General features: G+C 46.7%; 2 protein-coding genes across 3 annotated transcripts in view; both read left to right on the top strand.

Annotated features, from left to right (window-relative positions):
• The first annotated feature begins 8,713 nt into the window (after positions 1 to 8,713).
• LOC111142656 (G protein subunit beta 1 like) overlaps positions 8,714 to 17,193 on the top strand; it is a 60,913-nt gene continuing 52,433 nt past the window's right edge. Inside the window, exon 1 of one of the 2 annotated variants that reach the window (XM_022495971.1) lies at positions 8,714 to 8,911. The gene's annotated coding sequence lies outside the window, so the exon portion shown is untranslated. The remainder of the gene's footprint in view (positions 8,912 to 17,193) is intronic. The other variant, XR_002640278.1, reaches the window with a different exon arrangement.
• Positions 11,190 to 12,530, top strand: LOC111142657 (retrotransposon Gag like 10). The gene is given in 10 exon segments (XM_022495972.1): positions 11,190 to 11,205; positions 11,208 to 11,282; positions 11,285 to 11,322; positions 11,325 to 11,433; positions 11,436 to 11,508; positions 11,510 to 11,558; positions 11,560 to 11,721; positions 11,723 to 11,801; positions 11,804 to 12,096; positions 12,098 to 12,530. Coding segments are annotated over 10 exon segments (1,059 nt in total). The 3' UTR covers positions 12,263 to 12,530.

The following is a 17,193-nucleotide window of genomic DNA, read 5'->3' as shown; positions in this document are numbered from 1 at the left end:
AAGTGGAAATCAGTGACATAGAAAACAAGTGATGATCAATAAAATTAAATATTGGTTATTAACAAAATTACCATTCTCAGGAATGAAAGAAAAGAAGAAACATTGTTATAGAGTCTGCAGGCATTAAAAAGATAATAAGGCAATGGAGCCCCTGGGCAGCTCAGTTGACTGAAGTATCTGACTTCAGCTTAGGTTGTGATCTCAGAGTCCTGGGATCCAGCCCCGTGTCAGGCTCCCTGCTCAGTGGGGAAACTGCTTCTCTCTCCTGCTTTCCCTCTGCCTCTCCCCACCACTCATGCTCTGTCTCTCTCTCTTTTTTTTTTTTTTTAAAGATTTTTTATTTATTTATTTGACAGACAGAGATCACAAGTAGGCAGAGAGGCAGGCAGAGAGAGAGGAAGGGAAGCAGGCTCCCTGCTGAGCAGAGAGCCCGATGCGGGACTCGATCCCAGGACCCTGGGATCATGACCTGAGCTGAAGGCAGCGGCTTAACCCACTGAGCCACCCAGGCGCCCTCTCTGTCTCTCTCTTAAATAAATAAAATATATCTTTTTTAAATAAAGATTTTATTTATTAAAGAGAGAGAGCACAAGTGGTATGGAGGCAGGAGAGGGAGGAACAGACACCCAGCTGAGCAGGGAGCCTGACAAAGGGCTGGATCCCAGGACCCCGGGATCATGATCTGAGCCAAAGGCAGAGGCTTAACCCACTGAGCCACCTTGTACCCCAATAAATTGGGGTATCTTTTTAAAAAAGATAATAAGGCTGGGTGGCTCAGTGGGTTAAGCCTCTGCCTTTGGCTCAGGTCATGATCTCGGGGTCCTGGGATGGACCAGTGGGGCTGGTCTCTGTGCTCAGCAGGGAGCCTGCTCCCCCCACCCCGCCTGCCTCTCTGCCTACTTGTGATCTCTGTCTGTCAAATAAATAAATAAAATCTTTATAAATAAATAAATAAAGATAATAAGACAATATTATGAACAAAGTTAATTCAATAAATTTGACAATTTAGAAATGGACGGATTCCTTAACTTACATAGGAAGAAGTAGAAAATATAAAAAGCTCCATGTTTATCAAAAGAATTAAATTCCTCATTAAAAACTATTCCATTAAGAAAACTCCAGGTCCAGATGGTTTCACTGATGAATTTTGTCAAATACTTAAGGAAGAAATAATGCCAATATTGTACCAATTATTTCAGAAAACAGAGGAGGAAGAATCTCTTCCTGTCATTTTATGAGGCCAGTGTTACTCTGACAATGACGTTCTAGGAAAAGAAAGTAATAAACCACTATCCCTCAAGAACATAGACGCAAAGGTCCTCCACAAAATATGAGCAAGTTGAACCTCGCAATACATACAAAGAACTGATTATGGCCAAGTGAGCTCAATCCCAGGAATGCAAAGTGATTTTGCATTCAACACACAATCAGTGTAATTTATCACACTAACAGAATGAAAAGGAAAAATATTGTGATCATAACAATAGGTGGCATAACAGCGTTTGACCAAATTCAGCACCCATTTATGAAAAAACAAAACGCTGAAAATTAGGACTGAAAGGAAACACCTTCAACTGGATAAAAGGTGTCTATGAAAAACATCTGCGGCTGACACCAGACTTCATAGTCAAAGATCAAACATTTTCCTCTAAGATTAGGAGTAGGTCAAGGGTGCCTACTCCTACCACTTTTACTGAACTTTATTACTGAAAGTCCCGGCCACAGCAACAAAGGAAAAAAAAATCATGTAGTTATATGTACAAATATGTATGTATGCATACACATATTATATCTAGATATAAATATACAAATGTCATATATATATAAGAAAGAAGCACACTTGTTTTTATTTGTAGATAACAGGGTCATATCCTTAGAAAATCCTAATGAAACTATAAAATAATTACTAGAACTAGTAAGTGAATTTAGCAAAAGCTCAAGATAACATGTCAATTCTAGTTTTACATACCAGCAACGAAAAACTGCAAACTGAAAAAATGTAAAAGTACTATTTATAATAACATCGAAAACCATAAAATGCTTAGGGATAAATTTAACAAAACACATGCAGATCTGTGCACTGGAAACTGTAACAATTCCTGAAAGAAACTATTGAAGACCTAAATAAACAAAGAGGTATAATCTGTTCATGAATTGGAAACGTGATATCGTTAAGAAGTTCCCTATCTCCAAATTTACTTATAGATTCAACACAATCCTAATCAAAATCTTGTTAGAAATTGACAAGCTGACTTCTCATAGAAATTGGCAAGTTGGTTCTAAAACATATGGCAGTATAAAAAAATTAGAGTAGCTAAAACAATTTTGAAAAGGAACACGAAGTTGGAGGATGTAACTATCTGATTTCAAGTCTTACTCTAAAGCTACATAAGTAATCGAGTATGTTTTTTTGCCTAAGGACAAAGATCAGTGACAGAGTAGAGGGTCCAGAATTAGAACCACACAAATGTGGTAACTAGATTTTAACAAAATTGCCAAGGTAATGCAGTTGAGAAGAGGACCATTTTTATTTCAACAAACGGTGCTAGAAATTGGCATGTCCATATGGATAAAAATGAACTTCAACTTGTAACTCCTATCATGCACAAAAATTGATTCAAAATATACCACAGACATGCATGTAAGAACTAAAACAATAGAACTTCCAGAAGTACACATAGTAAAAAACTTCATGATGTTAGGATAGTGAGGTTTTTTTAGGGTACAAAAAGCACTAGCTACCAAGATGGGAAACTTCTAGTCTTCAAAAGAAAATGAATTGGCAAGTGACAGACTAAGAGAACATATATACAATACATATATCTGACAAACACTTCTAAATGAAGAATGAATGAAAAAACTCTTGTAAATTAATAAAATATGACAAACAACCACATTAAAGCATGGACATCATCAGTTGTCAGGGAAATCGAAACCAGAAAGAAATACCACTCCATTCCGGCCAGAATGATTACAAGTAAGAAGACTGACAATACCACGTGTTGGTGAGGAGGTGGAGCTATTGGAATCCTCATGCCATGCTGGAGGAAGTGTAAAAGTTCTAGATACTTTGGAAAACGTCTGACAGCTTCTTATAAAGTTAAATATATGTACCTACCCCATGACCCAGCAAGTCCACTCATAGATATTCCCCCTAAAGAAATTAAACCCTAAGTTAACACAAAGAACTTTTTCAAGAATGCTCATAGCTTTGTTCTTGATGGCTCCAAACTAAAAATCACCTGAATGTCCACTAACAGGAGACTGGATGAACAAATTGTGTAGTCATATGCAACAAGTGCCACACAGCAATAACAAATGAGACACTTGAAACCATAAACACAGATGAATCTTACAAATACTGGGTCAAACACAGAGTCCATGCTCTGGGATTCCATGGTTAAGAAGTTCCAGAACAGGCAAAATAAAGCTATGCAGTAGAAATCAGAACAAGTCCTGTGAGGGATGGAAACCTTTTCTGGGATATGGAACATTCTATAGCTTAATTGTGTGTGGTAGTGGCTTACTGCACAACACTTATGGAACTGCGCTTTTAAGATTTGTGTATATTATTGAAGTAAATCTTGTCCCAATTTCAAAAGAGAAAGAAAGAATGTAAAGAAACTGACAAAGACAACAATGGTTTCTAAAAGCTTGTCTTACTTAAGATTGCTATAACAGAATACCATAGACTGAGTGATTTATAAACAACAAAAATTTACTCATCTCAGTTCTGGATGCTGGGAAGTCCAAGATCAAGGCACCAGCAGATCTGATGTCTGGTAAAAACCTACTTTCTGGTTTATAGACAGCCAACTTCTCCCTGGGTCTTCATGTGGCAGAAGGAATGAGGGAGCTGTGTGAGGTCTCCTTTATAAGGGCACTGATTTCATTCATGAGAGCTCCAAGAGCCACACCTCCTAATACGATCACATTAGGGGTTAGGATTTCAACGTATGAATTTTAGGGGGATACAAACATTCAGTCCATAACAAAGCTGAAGCACAAGGAACCCCAGGGGTGCCAGGCTCAGGTGCCCAGCCACCTGGCTAAATTAGAAGGGTCTCTGAGGCATCTATGCTAATCACTTAGGGCACAGCCCTACAAGAAGAAGAGAAAATAGACTCTTTCTGCAAAGTGGGACCTTTGAGAAAGGCACCAAAAGATTCAGCTCTATATTTTTTAGGGAAAATTTTGGTAGAATGAGAAACGTGCTGGCTGAACAGAGAGACCCTGGTATTCCTGGTTCTGGGCTCAGGCATCCACCAATGGGCTCTGGGAAAGGCCCCTGATGAAGGTCAATGGTGAAAACTCAAAACTTTGCCTCTAAGATCAGGAACAAGGCAAGGATGTCTGCTCTTACCACTTCTATTCAACTTAGTGCTAGAAGTCCTAGCCAGAACAATAAGACAAGAAAGAGAAATAAATAAATTCAAATTATAAAGGAAGAAGTAAAATTATCTCTGTTCACAAGTGACATGAAATTCTATGTAGAAAACTCTAAAAAGATTCCACAAAAACACTGCTAGAGCTAATAAATACATTCTACAAAGTTGTAGGATACACACGCAAAAAAAGTTGCATTTCTATACAACAACCATGAGCAATCTGAAAAGGAAATTAAGAAAATAATCCTACTTATAATAACATCAAACAGAATAAGAAATATGGGAATAAATTTAACCAAAGAGCAAAAGACTTGCACACTAAAAACTACAAAACATCACTGAAAGAAATTATAGAAGACTTAAATGGAAAGACATCCCATACTCATGGACTGGAAGACTTAATATTATTGAAATATCCATACCATATCAAGTGATATACAGAATAAAGGGAATCCCTATCAAAATCCCAGCAGTATTTCTTTTTCTTTTTTTTTTGCAGAAGTAGAGAAACCCATCCTAAAATTCATATGGAGTCTCAAGGACCCCCAATAACCAAAATAATCTTGGAAAAAAGGAGTGAAATTAGACTCAAACTTCCTGATTTCAAAACATTTTTTAATACTTTATTTATTTATTTATTTGACAGACAGCAATCACAAGTAGGCAGAGAGGCAGGCAGAGAGAGAGAGAGGGAGGAAGCAGGCTTCCTGCTGAGCAGAGAGCCCGATGCAAGGCTCGATCCCAGGACCCTGAGATCATGACCCAAGCAGAAGGCAGAGGCTTTAACCCACTGAGCCACCCAGGCGCCCTTGATTTCAAAACTTATTATGAAGCTACAATAATCAAGACTGTATGACTTAGTGACAGCCATAGACATCAATGGAATAAAATAGAAATCTCAGAAATAAACCAAAGTTTATATTGTCAGTTGATTTTTGACAAGGGTTCCAAGACTATTTGATGGGAAAAGGACAGTCTTTTCAACAAGTGATACTGGGAAAACTAGATAACCACATGCAAAGCAAAAACAAAAACAAAAACAACCCAAAAAACCAAGTTATATAAAAAACAACTCAAATGGATCAAAGACCTGAACATAAGGGTAGAACTATAAAACTCTTAGAAAAAAAACAGGGGAAAATTTCCACAACATTGGATTTGGCAATGATTTGGATATGACACCAAAATAACAAAAGAAAACAAAGGTTAATTTGACTTTATCAAAATTTAAAAGTTGTGTACCTCAAAGGAAACCATCAAGAGACTGAAAAGATAAACCACAGAATGAGAGAGAATATTCACAAATTTTATATTTGATGAGGGATTAACATTTAAAATCTACAAAGAACACTTACAACGCAACAACCACAAAAGTCCAATTAAAAAATGGCCAAAGGACTTGAACAGAAACTTCTCCAAAGAAGATATACAAATGGCCAATAAATACATGAAAAGATGTTGAATTTCTCTCATCGCTAAAAATTAAAAGCATACAATACCTCTTCACACGCACTAGGATGGCTATTATCAAAAAAGAAAAAAAGAAAAAAAAAAACAAAAAAACACCACAAACAAACCAACCAACCCAGAAAAGAGTAAGCGTGGGGATGTGGAGAAATTGGAACTCTTGTGCATTGCTGGTGGGAATATTAGATGATGCAACTGCTATGGAAAAGTCCGGCGGTTTCTCAAAAGGTTAAACATAGGATTACCATGTGATTCGGCCATTCCACTACTAGGTATATGCCTAAAAAAACTGAAAACAGGACTCACATAAATAATTGTACACCCGTGTTAATAGCAGTATTAGTCACAATAGCCTAAAGATGGAAGCAAAGCAAGTGGCCATCAACAGCTGAATGGATAAACAAAATGTGGTACGTGCATATTATTGAATATTATTCAGCCTTATAAAGGAAAAAAAATTCTGATAGGTGCTACACTGCAAACCTCTTTAACATTATTGTTAGTGAAAGGACAAATAATGTATGGTTCCACTTAGATATGAGGTACCTAGAATAAGTAAATTAACAAACAAAATGGAATAGAGGTTACCAGAGGCTGGGACAGAGGTAGCGGCCAGGAATTAGAATGGGTACAGTTTCTGTCTGAGGTGATGAAGAAGTTCTGGAGATGGGTGGTGGTGAAGGTTGCCCAACAGTGTGAATATGCTTAATGCCACTGAATTGTACACCTAGAAATGGTTTTAAAAGGGTAAATTTTGGGGCACCTGGATGGCTCAGTTGGTTGGGCAACTGCCTTTGGCTCAGGTCATGATCCTAAAGTCCCAGGATCAAGTCTGGCTTTGGGCTCCTTGCTCACCAGGGAGTCTGCCTCTCCCTCTGACCCATCCCCCTCTCATGCTTTTTCTCTCTCATTCACTCTCTTGCTCTCAAATAAATAAATCTTTTTTTTTAAAGGTAAATTTTGAAAAAAAAAGAAAAAAGATAAATTTTGTTATGTATATTTTACTGCAATTAAAAAAATATTTATACATAGAAGCTGGCCTGAATGAAAGCAATCTGAATAAAAAACAGTGATTTCTGGGGCACCTGGTGGCTCAGTTGTTAAGCGTCTGCCTTCAGCTCAGGTCATGATCCCAGGGTCCTGGGATGGAGCCCCGAATTGGGCTCCCTACTTGGCGGGAAAGCCTGCTTCTCCCTCTCCCACTCCCCTTGCTTGTTTCCTCTCTTGCTGTGTTTCTCTCTGTCAAATAAACAAATAAAATCTAAAAAAAAAAAAAAAAAGTGATTTCTGATAGCTTGGCTGGGTTGGATTAGTTTTTTTTACAGGAGCCTGCTGCCTGCTCTCTGCTGACCTGCCTTGAGTTGGCCTGAGCTGCCTAGTGCCTGAGGTAAGCCAAATTGTAGGGAACTCCCCCTCTCCTTTGAGGCAGGAAGTTTAAATTATCAGGTCAATTAGGAAAGATACAACCGAAAAATACAAGTTTCATTCACACTTCAAGGAGGCGTTTCCTGGCTGGGTGCCACTTTTATTATTTTTGGCCAACGCGGCTGAAAGCCCCACACACCCAAGTAAAAGTACAATGTGATCTTTGATTCGCGTTTCAAAGATCAAAGAGAGAGAGTTTGGGTGTAAATGCAGATAACATTTCAGAGATGGTTTCATGAAAGGAGTCACTAGACCAGGGCAGAGAGGGAGCTGGTCTCTTATGTGTGTGCTCGCCTGGAGAAACATCTTTTTCCAGTGAATTCCACTCCGCTGATGGCTTTAATAACATCTGGCCGGCATCCAGGTCCTTGGCCCACAGGGCATTTGGTCTTTGGGCTCGGGGACCGGCCCCCTCTCCCACCTCTTCACCTTAAGCACAGGAAGAGGAGACATGGAGCGGTGCACGCGAGAAGCACCCAATCTCACGCTCCACTCGCTTTTGCAAAGTCTCTGGGTGCTGACTGGGCTTGCCACTCCTGGGCAGCAAACTTGGCCTTGGCAGCTTGCCCTCATTGTCCTCTCTCGGTCCAGCCGCGACCGGGGTAGGTAGCACAAACCCACCCACTAGAAAACCCACAGGCCCCCGCTTGCCAGCCCCTAGGCATCCCGGTGAAGATTCCTCGCTGCCAGCCCTGCCCTGCCCTTTTACTCCTGGGCCGGAGGTTATGTAGAACCAGGCACTGGGTGGTGAGAGACACTTAACATGCAAGCGCCGCTGCCCCTCTATGCCCAAACCCTCCCTGATGCTCTCTGTCCCCAGCATCCCTTCTGACTTTCAGTAGCGCCCCAGTGCCCAACTGACGGAGGGCAGTGGCAACGGCTCAAACTTCTCTGGGGGAGCCGGGTGGGTGTCCGGCCCCTCCCTCCAGCTATCCGTTCCTCAGCCCCAGAGCATTTCACGTCTCCCTCCGGGACACCGCCAGCCCTGGCCGCCCCACGCGCGCGAAAGCGGCCCGACCCTCTCCGCGGACTTCGCGCCGCCAGGTTGAACGCGCTCCCATGAACCCCCGCGCCGCACTGCCGCGCTGGCAAGGCCTGGGAGCGCCTGCGCAGTCCTGCGCCCCAAGGCTCAGGGCGCAGGCGCGGCCCTCCTGGGAAGCGAGCGTGGGTCGTATGGGGCGGCCGCGCGCACGCAGGGGGCGTGGCTGCGCGACGTGTTCCGGCTCTGAACGGTGCGCCAGTCCGAACCGGTGTAGCCACCTTCGGCCCTGCGGGTTAGTGGGGTGGCGGGAACCCGAGCGGCCGGCTGGGCCCCCGCCCCTCCATCCCTTCCTAAGCCCTTGTCCGCAGAGAAGCGCTCGGAGTCCCCGGACTGTGTCCCAGTTGCGCTTCCGAACGGCGAGCCTCAGTTTCTCGGTCCGCGCCGCAGGCTGGGGAGATTCTGGAGTCATGTTCGGGTGGTTCCCGCGGTCTTCAGAGGTCGCTCCCGCGCCCCGCCTCGCCTCACGGCGGCCGATATTGTTCTGCACTTTTTAGGTGGCACTTGGACTCTTGCTCCGGGAGGGGACCGGTCCGCAGTCTCCAGCCGCAGATCCGTAGACCCTCTTCTCAGACGCTTCGCGCAGTCTCAGGTAGGTCGGCTTCTTTTTGCAGTGGGACTTGTGAACTCATATCCCGGCTGTTTCCTGCATGACATTTGCGGGAGGGGTGGTGCAGTGGTCTGCCCTCCACTCGCTGTGAGGCCTTACGCAAGTTACTCTATCCCCGGGGTCCCTGGTCACCTTGGAGCTGAGAATGCTCTAGCGTTCGCGGTGCTTTGGGGCTTTGCGGGGAGGCAAATGCGCTTGCGTCCCCGTACGTGTTCCTTGAGTAAAGCGCTGTGCAGTCCAGGAGAAGGGCCCAAATTCTTCAGTGTTAGGGTGGGGAGAGAAGGGGTAGAGGTCAACAGACTGGTAGCCAAGGAAGCTTCAGGCCCAAAGTCTGAACCAGGGCTGGCTGGTTGGAGCAAGGGAGCCTTATCTTCTCCCTCAGGCTGCAGGGGGCACACAGGCATGCTGGTGAGCAGGCAGGAAACAGCTGGGGTTCTGATTGGGGGTAGGAGTTTGGGACTGGGAGGAATCCAGGGCAGAGACCTGGGTCGTGTGCACTCTGTCCTGAGCATAGGATGTGGTTTTTGCATGCAGCCTGGCACTTAACCTCAGATTGGTGGCAGGAGAGGGGCATGGCTCGCAGTCACTGGTTTTCAGAACTCCATGAGGGACTGAACTGGGCTCACAAGTGGACTGCATTTGTGTGCTGCCCCTTAGGCCACTGCTGCTGGCAGGCTCTAGCATATTCTTTTCCTGTGTTAGGATGGGAAGGGTTTTCAGGTGGAAGAACCTCCACTGGAACCTGAGAGGTTCCAGAATTCTTGGGTGGCAAAGGTGGGTGCTGGTGGTCCTAGCAGCTTCGAATGCTGAAGGCTGCTCTGGGAGGTGCTCAGCAGAAAGCCCAACAGAGCTGTATCTCCCTGGAGGATCTCACTCTGATGGGGACAGGAGAGATAAACACATGGGCAACTATGCCCAAAGGTGTGTGCAGGCCGTGGTGCCCCGATGTGAGTTGATGGAGCATTAGGGTCTGTGTGCAGGGGTTGCAGAATGTGTTCTGTGGTGGCTATGAGTGGACCTCCCTTTGCAGAGAGACTGAAGAGGTGGCCACTATAAGCTGGGCAGCGTGAGAGCCCTGGGAGAGGGCTCTTGGCATTGGAAGATGATGGTTGCAGCCTCCTTTTCCACATTGGGGCTCTTTGGGCTGCTTGGGGTTGATGACCACTGCTCTCCAGGCCCTTTACAGGAGTGACTTTGGGATGGTGAAAGAAGATGTAGCAAGTGGGATTAAACTTGGGGGTGTGGATGCTGGGCTGTTGACAGGAATGGGGACACAGGGAGGTGATGTTCAAGGTGGGGTGTCTTTGCCAACGGGCTATAGTCTGTGTGGTGAGGTGAGTCTGGAAAGCGCGGATGAGGAGGTTGGAGGGCACAGAGAATAGCTGGCCCCCAGGCCTCTGTTGAGGATAAAGGTAGCACCTTTCAAGCTCCTAGTGCTTTGATCTTAAAGGATCTTTTGACACTTACATATCAGTCACAGTGTTTGGGGTGACTAGGGGACTCCTTCTCGGTGGATTGAAGGGTAGTTCTAACCAGCATGGTGATGTGTGGTGGTTAAGCTGTGGTCTTTAGAGTCAGGTTCAGCTGCCTCCATCACTTAGTGGTGGTTGGTGTGTGGCCACAGACAAATGACTTCATTCACCACTCTGCCTCTGGTATGATAAGAGTACCAGCCTCATCAGGTGGTTAGTGTTTGGCACAGTTAGAGCACTCAGTAAAAGGTTGCTTCTGTCATTTTCCTGAAACTCCCTGACAGCCAGCCAGGCCATCCAAGGAAACCCTGGAGATTCTGATCTGGCCCCCTTTCCTTCTCCTGTGACTGACAGCATCTGCCGTCACACCTTGCCCGTGAAACATCACAGGTGGCATTTGCCCATCTTCTCAGACCTCATAGGCCTGCCTTCTGGGCTCTCCTTCCACTCAGAGCTCCTAGTTGGGTTCCTGGGATTTGCCTGGGATTCCTCCTGCTGCACAGTGGAGCTGGTTTGGCCTTGTTCCCGCTCTTCCCCACCTTGTTTTTGGACAGATTGCCTTGGATGGTGGCCTGCGTCTGACAGTCCCATCAGCTCTTCTCAACACTCCTGAGGCCACAGCTGTCAGCTCCTCTGACCCTCAGCAGTTACCTGGGATGCCTGGGTTTGCCACACTTCTTTCAGCCCATCTCTGTCCCATTGTGTCATGACCACTCTCCCCACTGCACCATCTCTTCTTTCTTCCTTCTTCTTAATAGTTGGTGTGGAAACTCCCCTCTGTTCCCAGCATGCCCCTTGGCTGGTGTGTTGGCAGGGCCCTCACAATCCCATCTGGGTGGGAACCAGTTATGCCATTGCACACCCTGGGCAGCAGTCCCCCACCCAGTGGATCCCTGGATTGAGCAGCTCTGCTGTGGGGACCCTCTGTGTGTGCTTGCACAACCACGGAGCAGAAGAGCACGGCCATTAGTGCTCCTGATGGTAAACCCACAGAAGGGGGGCCCCCGGCTCTGCGCATGCCTGGCCCATGGCCCCCAGGGTGGACTTCTGCTGTGTGCCAATCTCACACCCATGCACCTTTGATGGCTCCCCATGGCTTCTGGACGGATCTGTCCTTTTGCTTTGAGCACTATCAGGACAACCTCTCCTGTGTCTTGGGAGATCCTAGGGCACCTGATGGACTGACCCCAGGCATGGGCAGCCCCCTACATCAACGGGGACCTGCTCCTTCCTGATGCTTATGAGCTTTTCTGCCAGGATCTCAAGGCAGTTTTTCAAAACCCGAACAGTTTCACTGAATACCATGCTGTATCACCTTGCCCCGCTACCTGCTGCCTCAAGCCAGCCCACAATGGCCCCACAGCTGCCTATGGTGAGGCAGTGCTTAGCTAGGTACTCAGAGACCTGGTACTCAACATGGGAGCTGTCCCCATTGCTGTGGCCACCCCTGCTGTTTGTAGTTCCATCTCTGCATGCAGAAATACTTTCCCTGAAGAGCAGTGGGCCAAGGAGAACAGCCTTGGGTCTGTGGAGTCCCTCACCTTGTCTAGCTCTGCATGCAACACTGATCCTGGTCCCGTGGGGCCAGCCCCGTCCCAGCCAGGGGAGATGACCCCTGCACCTGTTCCTGTACTTTCAGGATCTGCTAACCTGCCTGCCCAGAAGCCAGATCCAGTTCCACCAGGGCGTCCAGAACCCCCAGAAGACAGAGGAGGAGATTTCTGAGACGGAGGTAGACCAGGAGGCATCCTTAGGTACCCCACAGTGGGTGGCGGACACCTCAAAAGCCCCAGGAGACTTAGCAGTTTCTCCCACTCCCCACTCCACAGCCCTGGGTTTTGCACACAGCCCAGGCAGGTAGAGCAGTGCTCCTTGTGACCAAATGGCCTACATAGCTACATAGCCCACAGCCCCCCAACAGGACAGGATGGCTTTCCCAGATATTTGCCCTACCCACTTGCTTTATTGCTGGGTAGGAGGTGCACCCATTTGGCCTCTCCTCTGAGCACAAACAGCCTTCTCATCCCCCTCACCACCCCACCTCCTGTTATAACAGAATAGTGGGCTCTTTGCTGTGCGCATCATCCTCGTGACTTGCCGAGTGGCCCAGAATCTGCCTCCCAGTAGGTTCTCAGCTGCGTTTCCACTGGTTGGACAATTTCAAAAGCAGTCTCATCAGATTTTTGTCTGTCTTTATAGCCATTCCACGCCCTGGACCCCTTTGTTCAATGTTGGCTGGACTGGACTAGGTCTGTCCTGTCAGCTCCTTGTGTATCTGCCCCTGGGTGATGTCTCTACTTTGGCCCACTTCCCCATCTTGGCTCCCTGTGACCTCTGTCCTCTGGGCTGGAATTTAAGGACGGCTGCATGGAGGAAGCAGCCACTTTGATCATTTAGTATGAGTTGGATGGCAGAGAAAGATGCTTCCCTTGGGCTTACCACCAGCCTTGGCCAGCTAGGAAGGTAAGATACAGGCCTCCTGGCCAGTCTCAATTCAATTCTCATTTTCCTCTTTTGTTTATCAACATTCTAGTGATACCTGGTTTTCTTCAGAAGTTGGCATGAATTTCTTGTCTCAGTGCCTTTGCCTATGTTGCCCTCCCACTTTCTGCTCTTCAGCGGTCCCTGTCTCCCTGCCCACTTTTGCACATTGCTCACTCTGCGCTTAAACCATAACACTATAAATGACTTGGATCTCTGGGTAGACTGTGAGCCTCTAGGGCAGGAGCTCCATCTCAGTCAGCTTTGTGTTCCTGATACACAGTTCGGTGCTCATTAAACGTATGTTGAATCCATGGTTCCACTTGTGGCGTGGTGGGTGCCGGCGGGCAGAGCCCTTATTTTGTTAGCAGGAGCACTGTTGCCTTTTCTGTTGGGAACAGGATAGGCCCTAGCCTCGAGCACTCAAGGTCAGTGTTGGAGGTGTGGTTTCTGGTGGGGGCTTTGAGAATTGAAGGGTCTGGTTGAAGGCAGGAGTTAGGCTGAATAGGTGGGTGGGAGCGGGAGGCTTGGCAGGTAGAGTGTGGTTTTGAGAACTGACTTCCTAGAGCTGGAAGTAAATCCAGCAGCAGGCTGCAAACCAGGGCTTTAGACCCAGGGGCCAGAGGTTTGGATTGGGATTACGGAAGACCTGTTCTGTACAAGGATGGATTTTCTAATAATGAGAACTAAGTTCAGAAGCTCCTTTCAGCCAAGTTTAACATAGGATAGGTACAGTGCCCCTACCCAGAGGGATAATTAGACAAGAACGTCATATCCCTCCAATTTTACAGTTATGGAAACAATGCTTTCCTGGAAAGTAGGAAGAAAAAGTAAGTAGAAATGTGAACTGCTGCTAAAACTAGTTATTCTTTTTATTTATTTATTTATTTATTTTTAAAGATTTTATTTATTTATTTGACAGAGATCACAAGTAGGCAGAGAGGCAGGCAGAGAGAGAGTTGGGGAAGCAGGCTCCCTGCTGAGCAGAGAGCCCGATGCGGGGCTTAATCCCAGGACCCTGGGATCATGACCCGAGCCGAAAGCAGAGGCTTTAACCCACTGAGCCACCCAGGCGCCCCTAAAACTAGTTATTTTAGAGAAAAATTAGGAAGCAAATAAACATCTGGTAAAAATTTTTAAGTAAAATAGACACTGCTGGGATTATTTTATTTAGTAATTGTCACTTTTAAAGTCTCTGGCTTCAGATGGTTTTATGTATGAGCTGTTTTATGGCCCTGATGCCCTGTAAGTAAAACAGGTGCAAGTCTTAGAAATAAGTGGGAAGCTGATAGAACCCTAAAAGCAAACAAGCAATCGAACAGAAGAAATCACTGCCGCCTTGATTCTGATCAAGTGTAGGAAATCGCTGCACATTGTTACCCGGCCCCAGACGCACTGCTGCCTACCCTGCCACTGCTATTGCTCAAGTCTGGACCCTCCTCCTTTTCCAGACCCAGCTCAGACTGTTTCCCATGGCAGGGCAGACCCTGGCCTGCCAGTGGGTCTGATATTCTTGGCCATATCATATCTTTAAGACGTCTCTGACCGTAGAACCTGGGGTTACTCTCTGGGCTGATGGCCCAGTGCCTTAGTTGACATCCCCTCTAGTGCTGGCCTCTGCATAGGGCACCTTTTTCATCCACATGTAGTGAATCTGAAGTGAATCCCTTTAAGCCAAGATCACCATCTTCCCTTCTGACCCCAGGGCCATCTCCTTTGGGCCCCAGACAGCTCCTGCCAGCGTGGTTTGTAGTCTGGCATCCCTCTCCTGAGGGCCACCTCTCCAGAGACAGGCCCAAGAGGACCTGTGGAGGGGTCAGACGACCTATATTTTAATTTGGAAAATGGGTCTGGTTGTGGTTGGGCTTTCATCACAAAGGACAAGAAATGAGGGTGGGGCCTTAGCGGCAAAGGCAAGGTTGCCAGTTCCTGGGTGCCCTTGAGGGTGGCATCAGGAGAGGAGGGGAGGGCTCTGGCCTGGCCTTGCAGCTAGGCAGTGCATATGGTGTTGCAGGGTGACGTTTTATTGGCAGCTGATGCTGTGCCCTGTCTTTGGGTAGATGCAGTGACCTAGCTGCTTTCCCGTTCTGAGCGGGGAGAAGGAACACAGAGAACCAGAAGAGGAGGCCCTGCCATGCATGATGGGAGGAGAATCCTCAGGGCATTCACCACTCCCGGCTCTTCACACATAGGTGTGAGGCTAGAGGAGGCTGCTTCTGGGACCAGGACAGTCTGGCAAGGTTTGCTGGCTGTGCTCAGGGTCCGGCCAATGTGCTAGGGTCTGTCTACCAGATCATTGTGCCTGTCCCGTACTTGGCCTTGGAAATAACATGGAGATTTTATTTCCTAAAGCTAGGACACAGTGGGCACAATAAAAGAGTTTTTAAAGTGCATGTCTCCGAGGAAAAGTTGAACACCAGAAGTATCATGGATACAGTCCTCTGAGGGACCACACTCTTCATAAAGTTGCAACAATGAATGTACTTGGAATTGGTGTGGATGGATGAACAGAGGAGAATAGAGAACTTTGAAATAAAGCCAAATAAATGAAGGAATTTGGTTCATGCTAAAGGTATGGTTTCAAATTAATGGGGGTGAAATGGATTATTTAGTAAAAGGAGTTGGAACAACTGGTTAGCCATCTGGAAAACAGTAAAACTGGATACCCACCTCACTCTGCACCAGGCTCCACTCCAGATGGATTAAAGATGTCAATTTTTAAAAAAAATCATGGAAGTACTACAGGGAAATATGGGTGATTTTTTTTTTTTTTTTCTGCCTGTGATCCCAGAACTTTCAAAGTTCTAAATATCCAGAATTGCTGAAGGTATGGAGAAAGAGGCTTTTTTTTGCTATTGGTGGGACTACAAATCACCCCCATAACATTTCTTTTTTCTTTCTTTCTTTCTTTTTTTTTTTTTTAAGATTTTATTTATTTATTTGACCGACGGAGATCACAAGTAGGCAGAGAGGCAGGCAGAGAGAGAGGGGGAAGCAGGCTCTCTGCTGAGCAGAGAGCCTGATGTGGGGCTCAATCCCAGGACCCTGGGATCATGACCCGAGCCGAAGGCAGAGACTTTAACCCACTGAACCACCCAGGCACCCCCCCATAACATTTCTAAGCACACAGACCCTGACCGCTTGCTTACATGCAGATGGCCACTGTTCTTCCTCAGTGTGGGGCTTCAGAGCATGGACTTGAGTTCGGTCACAACTTGCCTCCACTTGCAAGCTCATGGTCCTTGGTGTCGCCTGACCTCATAAGGCAGTGGGAAGAGCAAATGGGTAAGGCCTGAGCCCTGTCAGGTGCCTAGCAGGCACTCACCGCATTAACAGCAAGACTGGAAATGGCCCAAAGGTCGTATAGCACGGACTGAGGTAAATAGAGCTGTTGTCCAGTCCCATCAGTTGGGATGAGCCAGACTGTGCTGCAGTCACAACCTCCCATGTCTCACTACTCATCTGTCACAGACCAACCGGTATGGCCTCCGCCCATGGCAGAGGAACCATGCCAACAGGAGTTCACTGGACGCACTTCTCCACAACCACAGAGGCAGGGGAAAGACCACAGTGAACCACAAGTGATACTTGTCACTCCTTTTCCATGATGGTGGCCAAAGGAAGCTGCCAAACCACACCTGAGTTCTGAGAGATGAGTGGCTAATCCTCCCGTGGGGTGAGGCCATCAGCATGGTGAAGGTGAACCTGACACTCAACAGGGCAGCTATGCCAGAGTGGGGGCAGGCCTTCATCAGTACCCGTGGAAGGATGCCTGCAAGTTTACAAAGGCTGTGGGGCTTAAACGACAGAATGTATTCCTCCCTGTTCTGGAGGCTAGAAGCCCAAGATCAAGGTGCTAGCAGGCTTGTTCTCCTGCGGTCTGTCTGCTTGGCTTGTGATGGCCATCTCCTCCCTGTGTCCTCACATGGTGTGTCTCTGTGCCTGTTGGTTCTAATTCCTCTTATAAGGGCTAGTTCTGTTGGATTAGGGACCACCCACATGACCTCATTTAACCTTAATACCCTTTTTATAGAGGCCCTCTCTCCAAATAGAGTCACATTCTGAAAGGGTAGGGGCTAGAACTTCAACATGTGAATTGGGGGGGGAGGGAGATGGACACAATTTGCCCCTAATAATACCCATGATGGAGTTCTTGTTTTTCATTTTTGCAATTTCCAACAGTGCTATGGTGAGCACCCTTGGAGCATCGCTGAGTGACAGGCAGGGCCCCCTACCCACCTGTGCCAGACTTATAACAGGAGTGGGAATCTCTGAGGTATGGAGCCGTTGAGTTTGGGGGCTCGTGTTTTC

The sequence above is a fragment of the Enhydra lutris genome, unplaced genomic scaffold (assembly GCF_002288905.1).
Source record: "Enhydra lutris kenyoni isolate GAN:26980312 unplaced genomic scaffold, ASM228890v2 scaffoldscaffold8, whole genome shotgun sequence".
Classification (NCBI taxonomy): Eukaryota; Metazoa; Chordata; class Mammalia; order Carnivora; family Mustelidae; genus Enhydra; species Enhydra lutris.
This window is presented reverse-complemented; position numbering and strand designations above follow the sequence as displayed.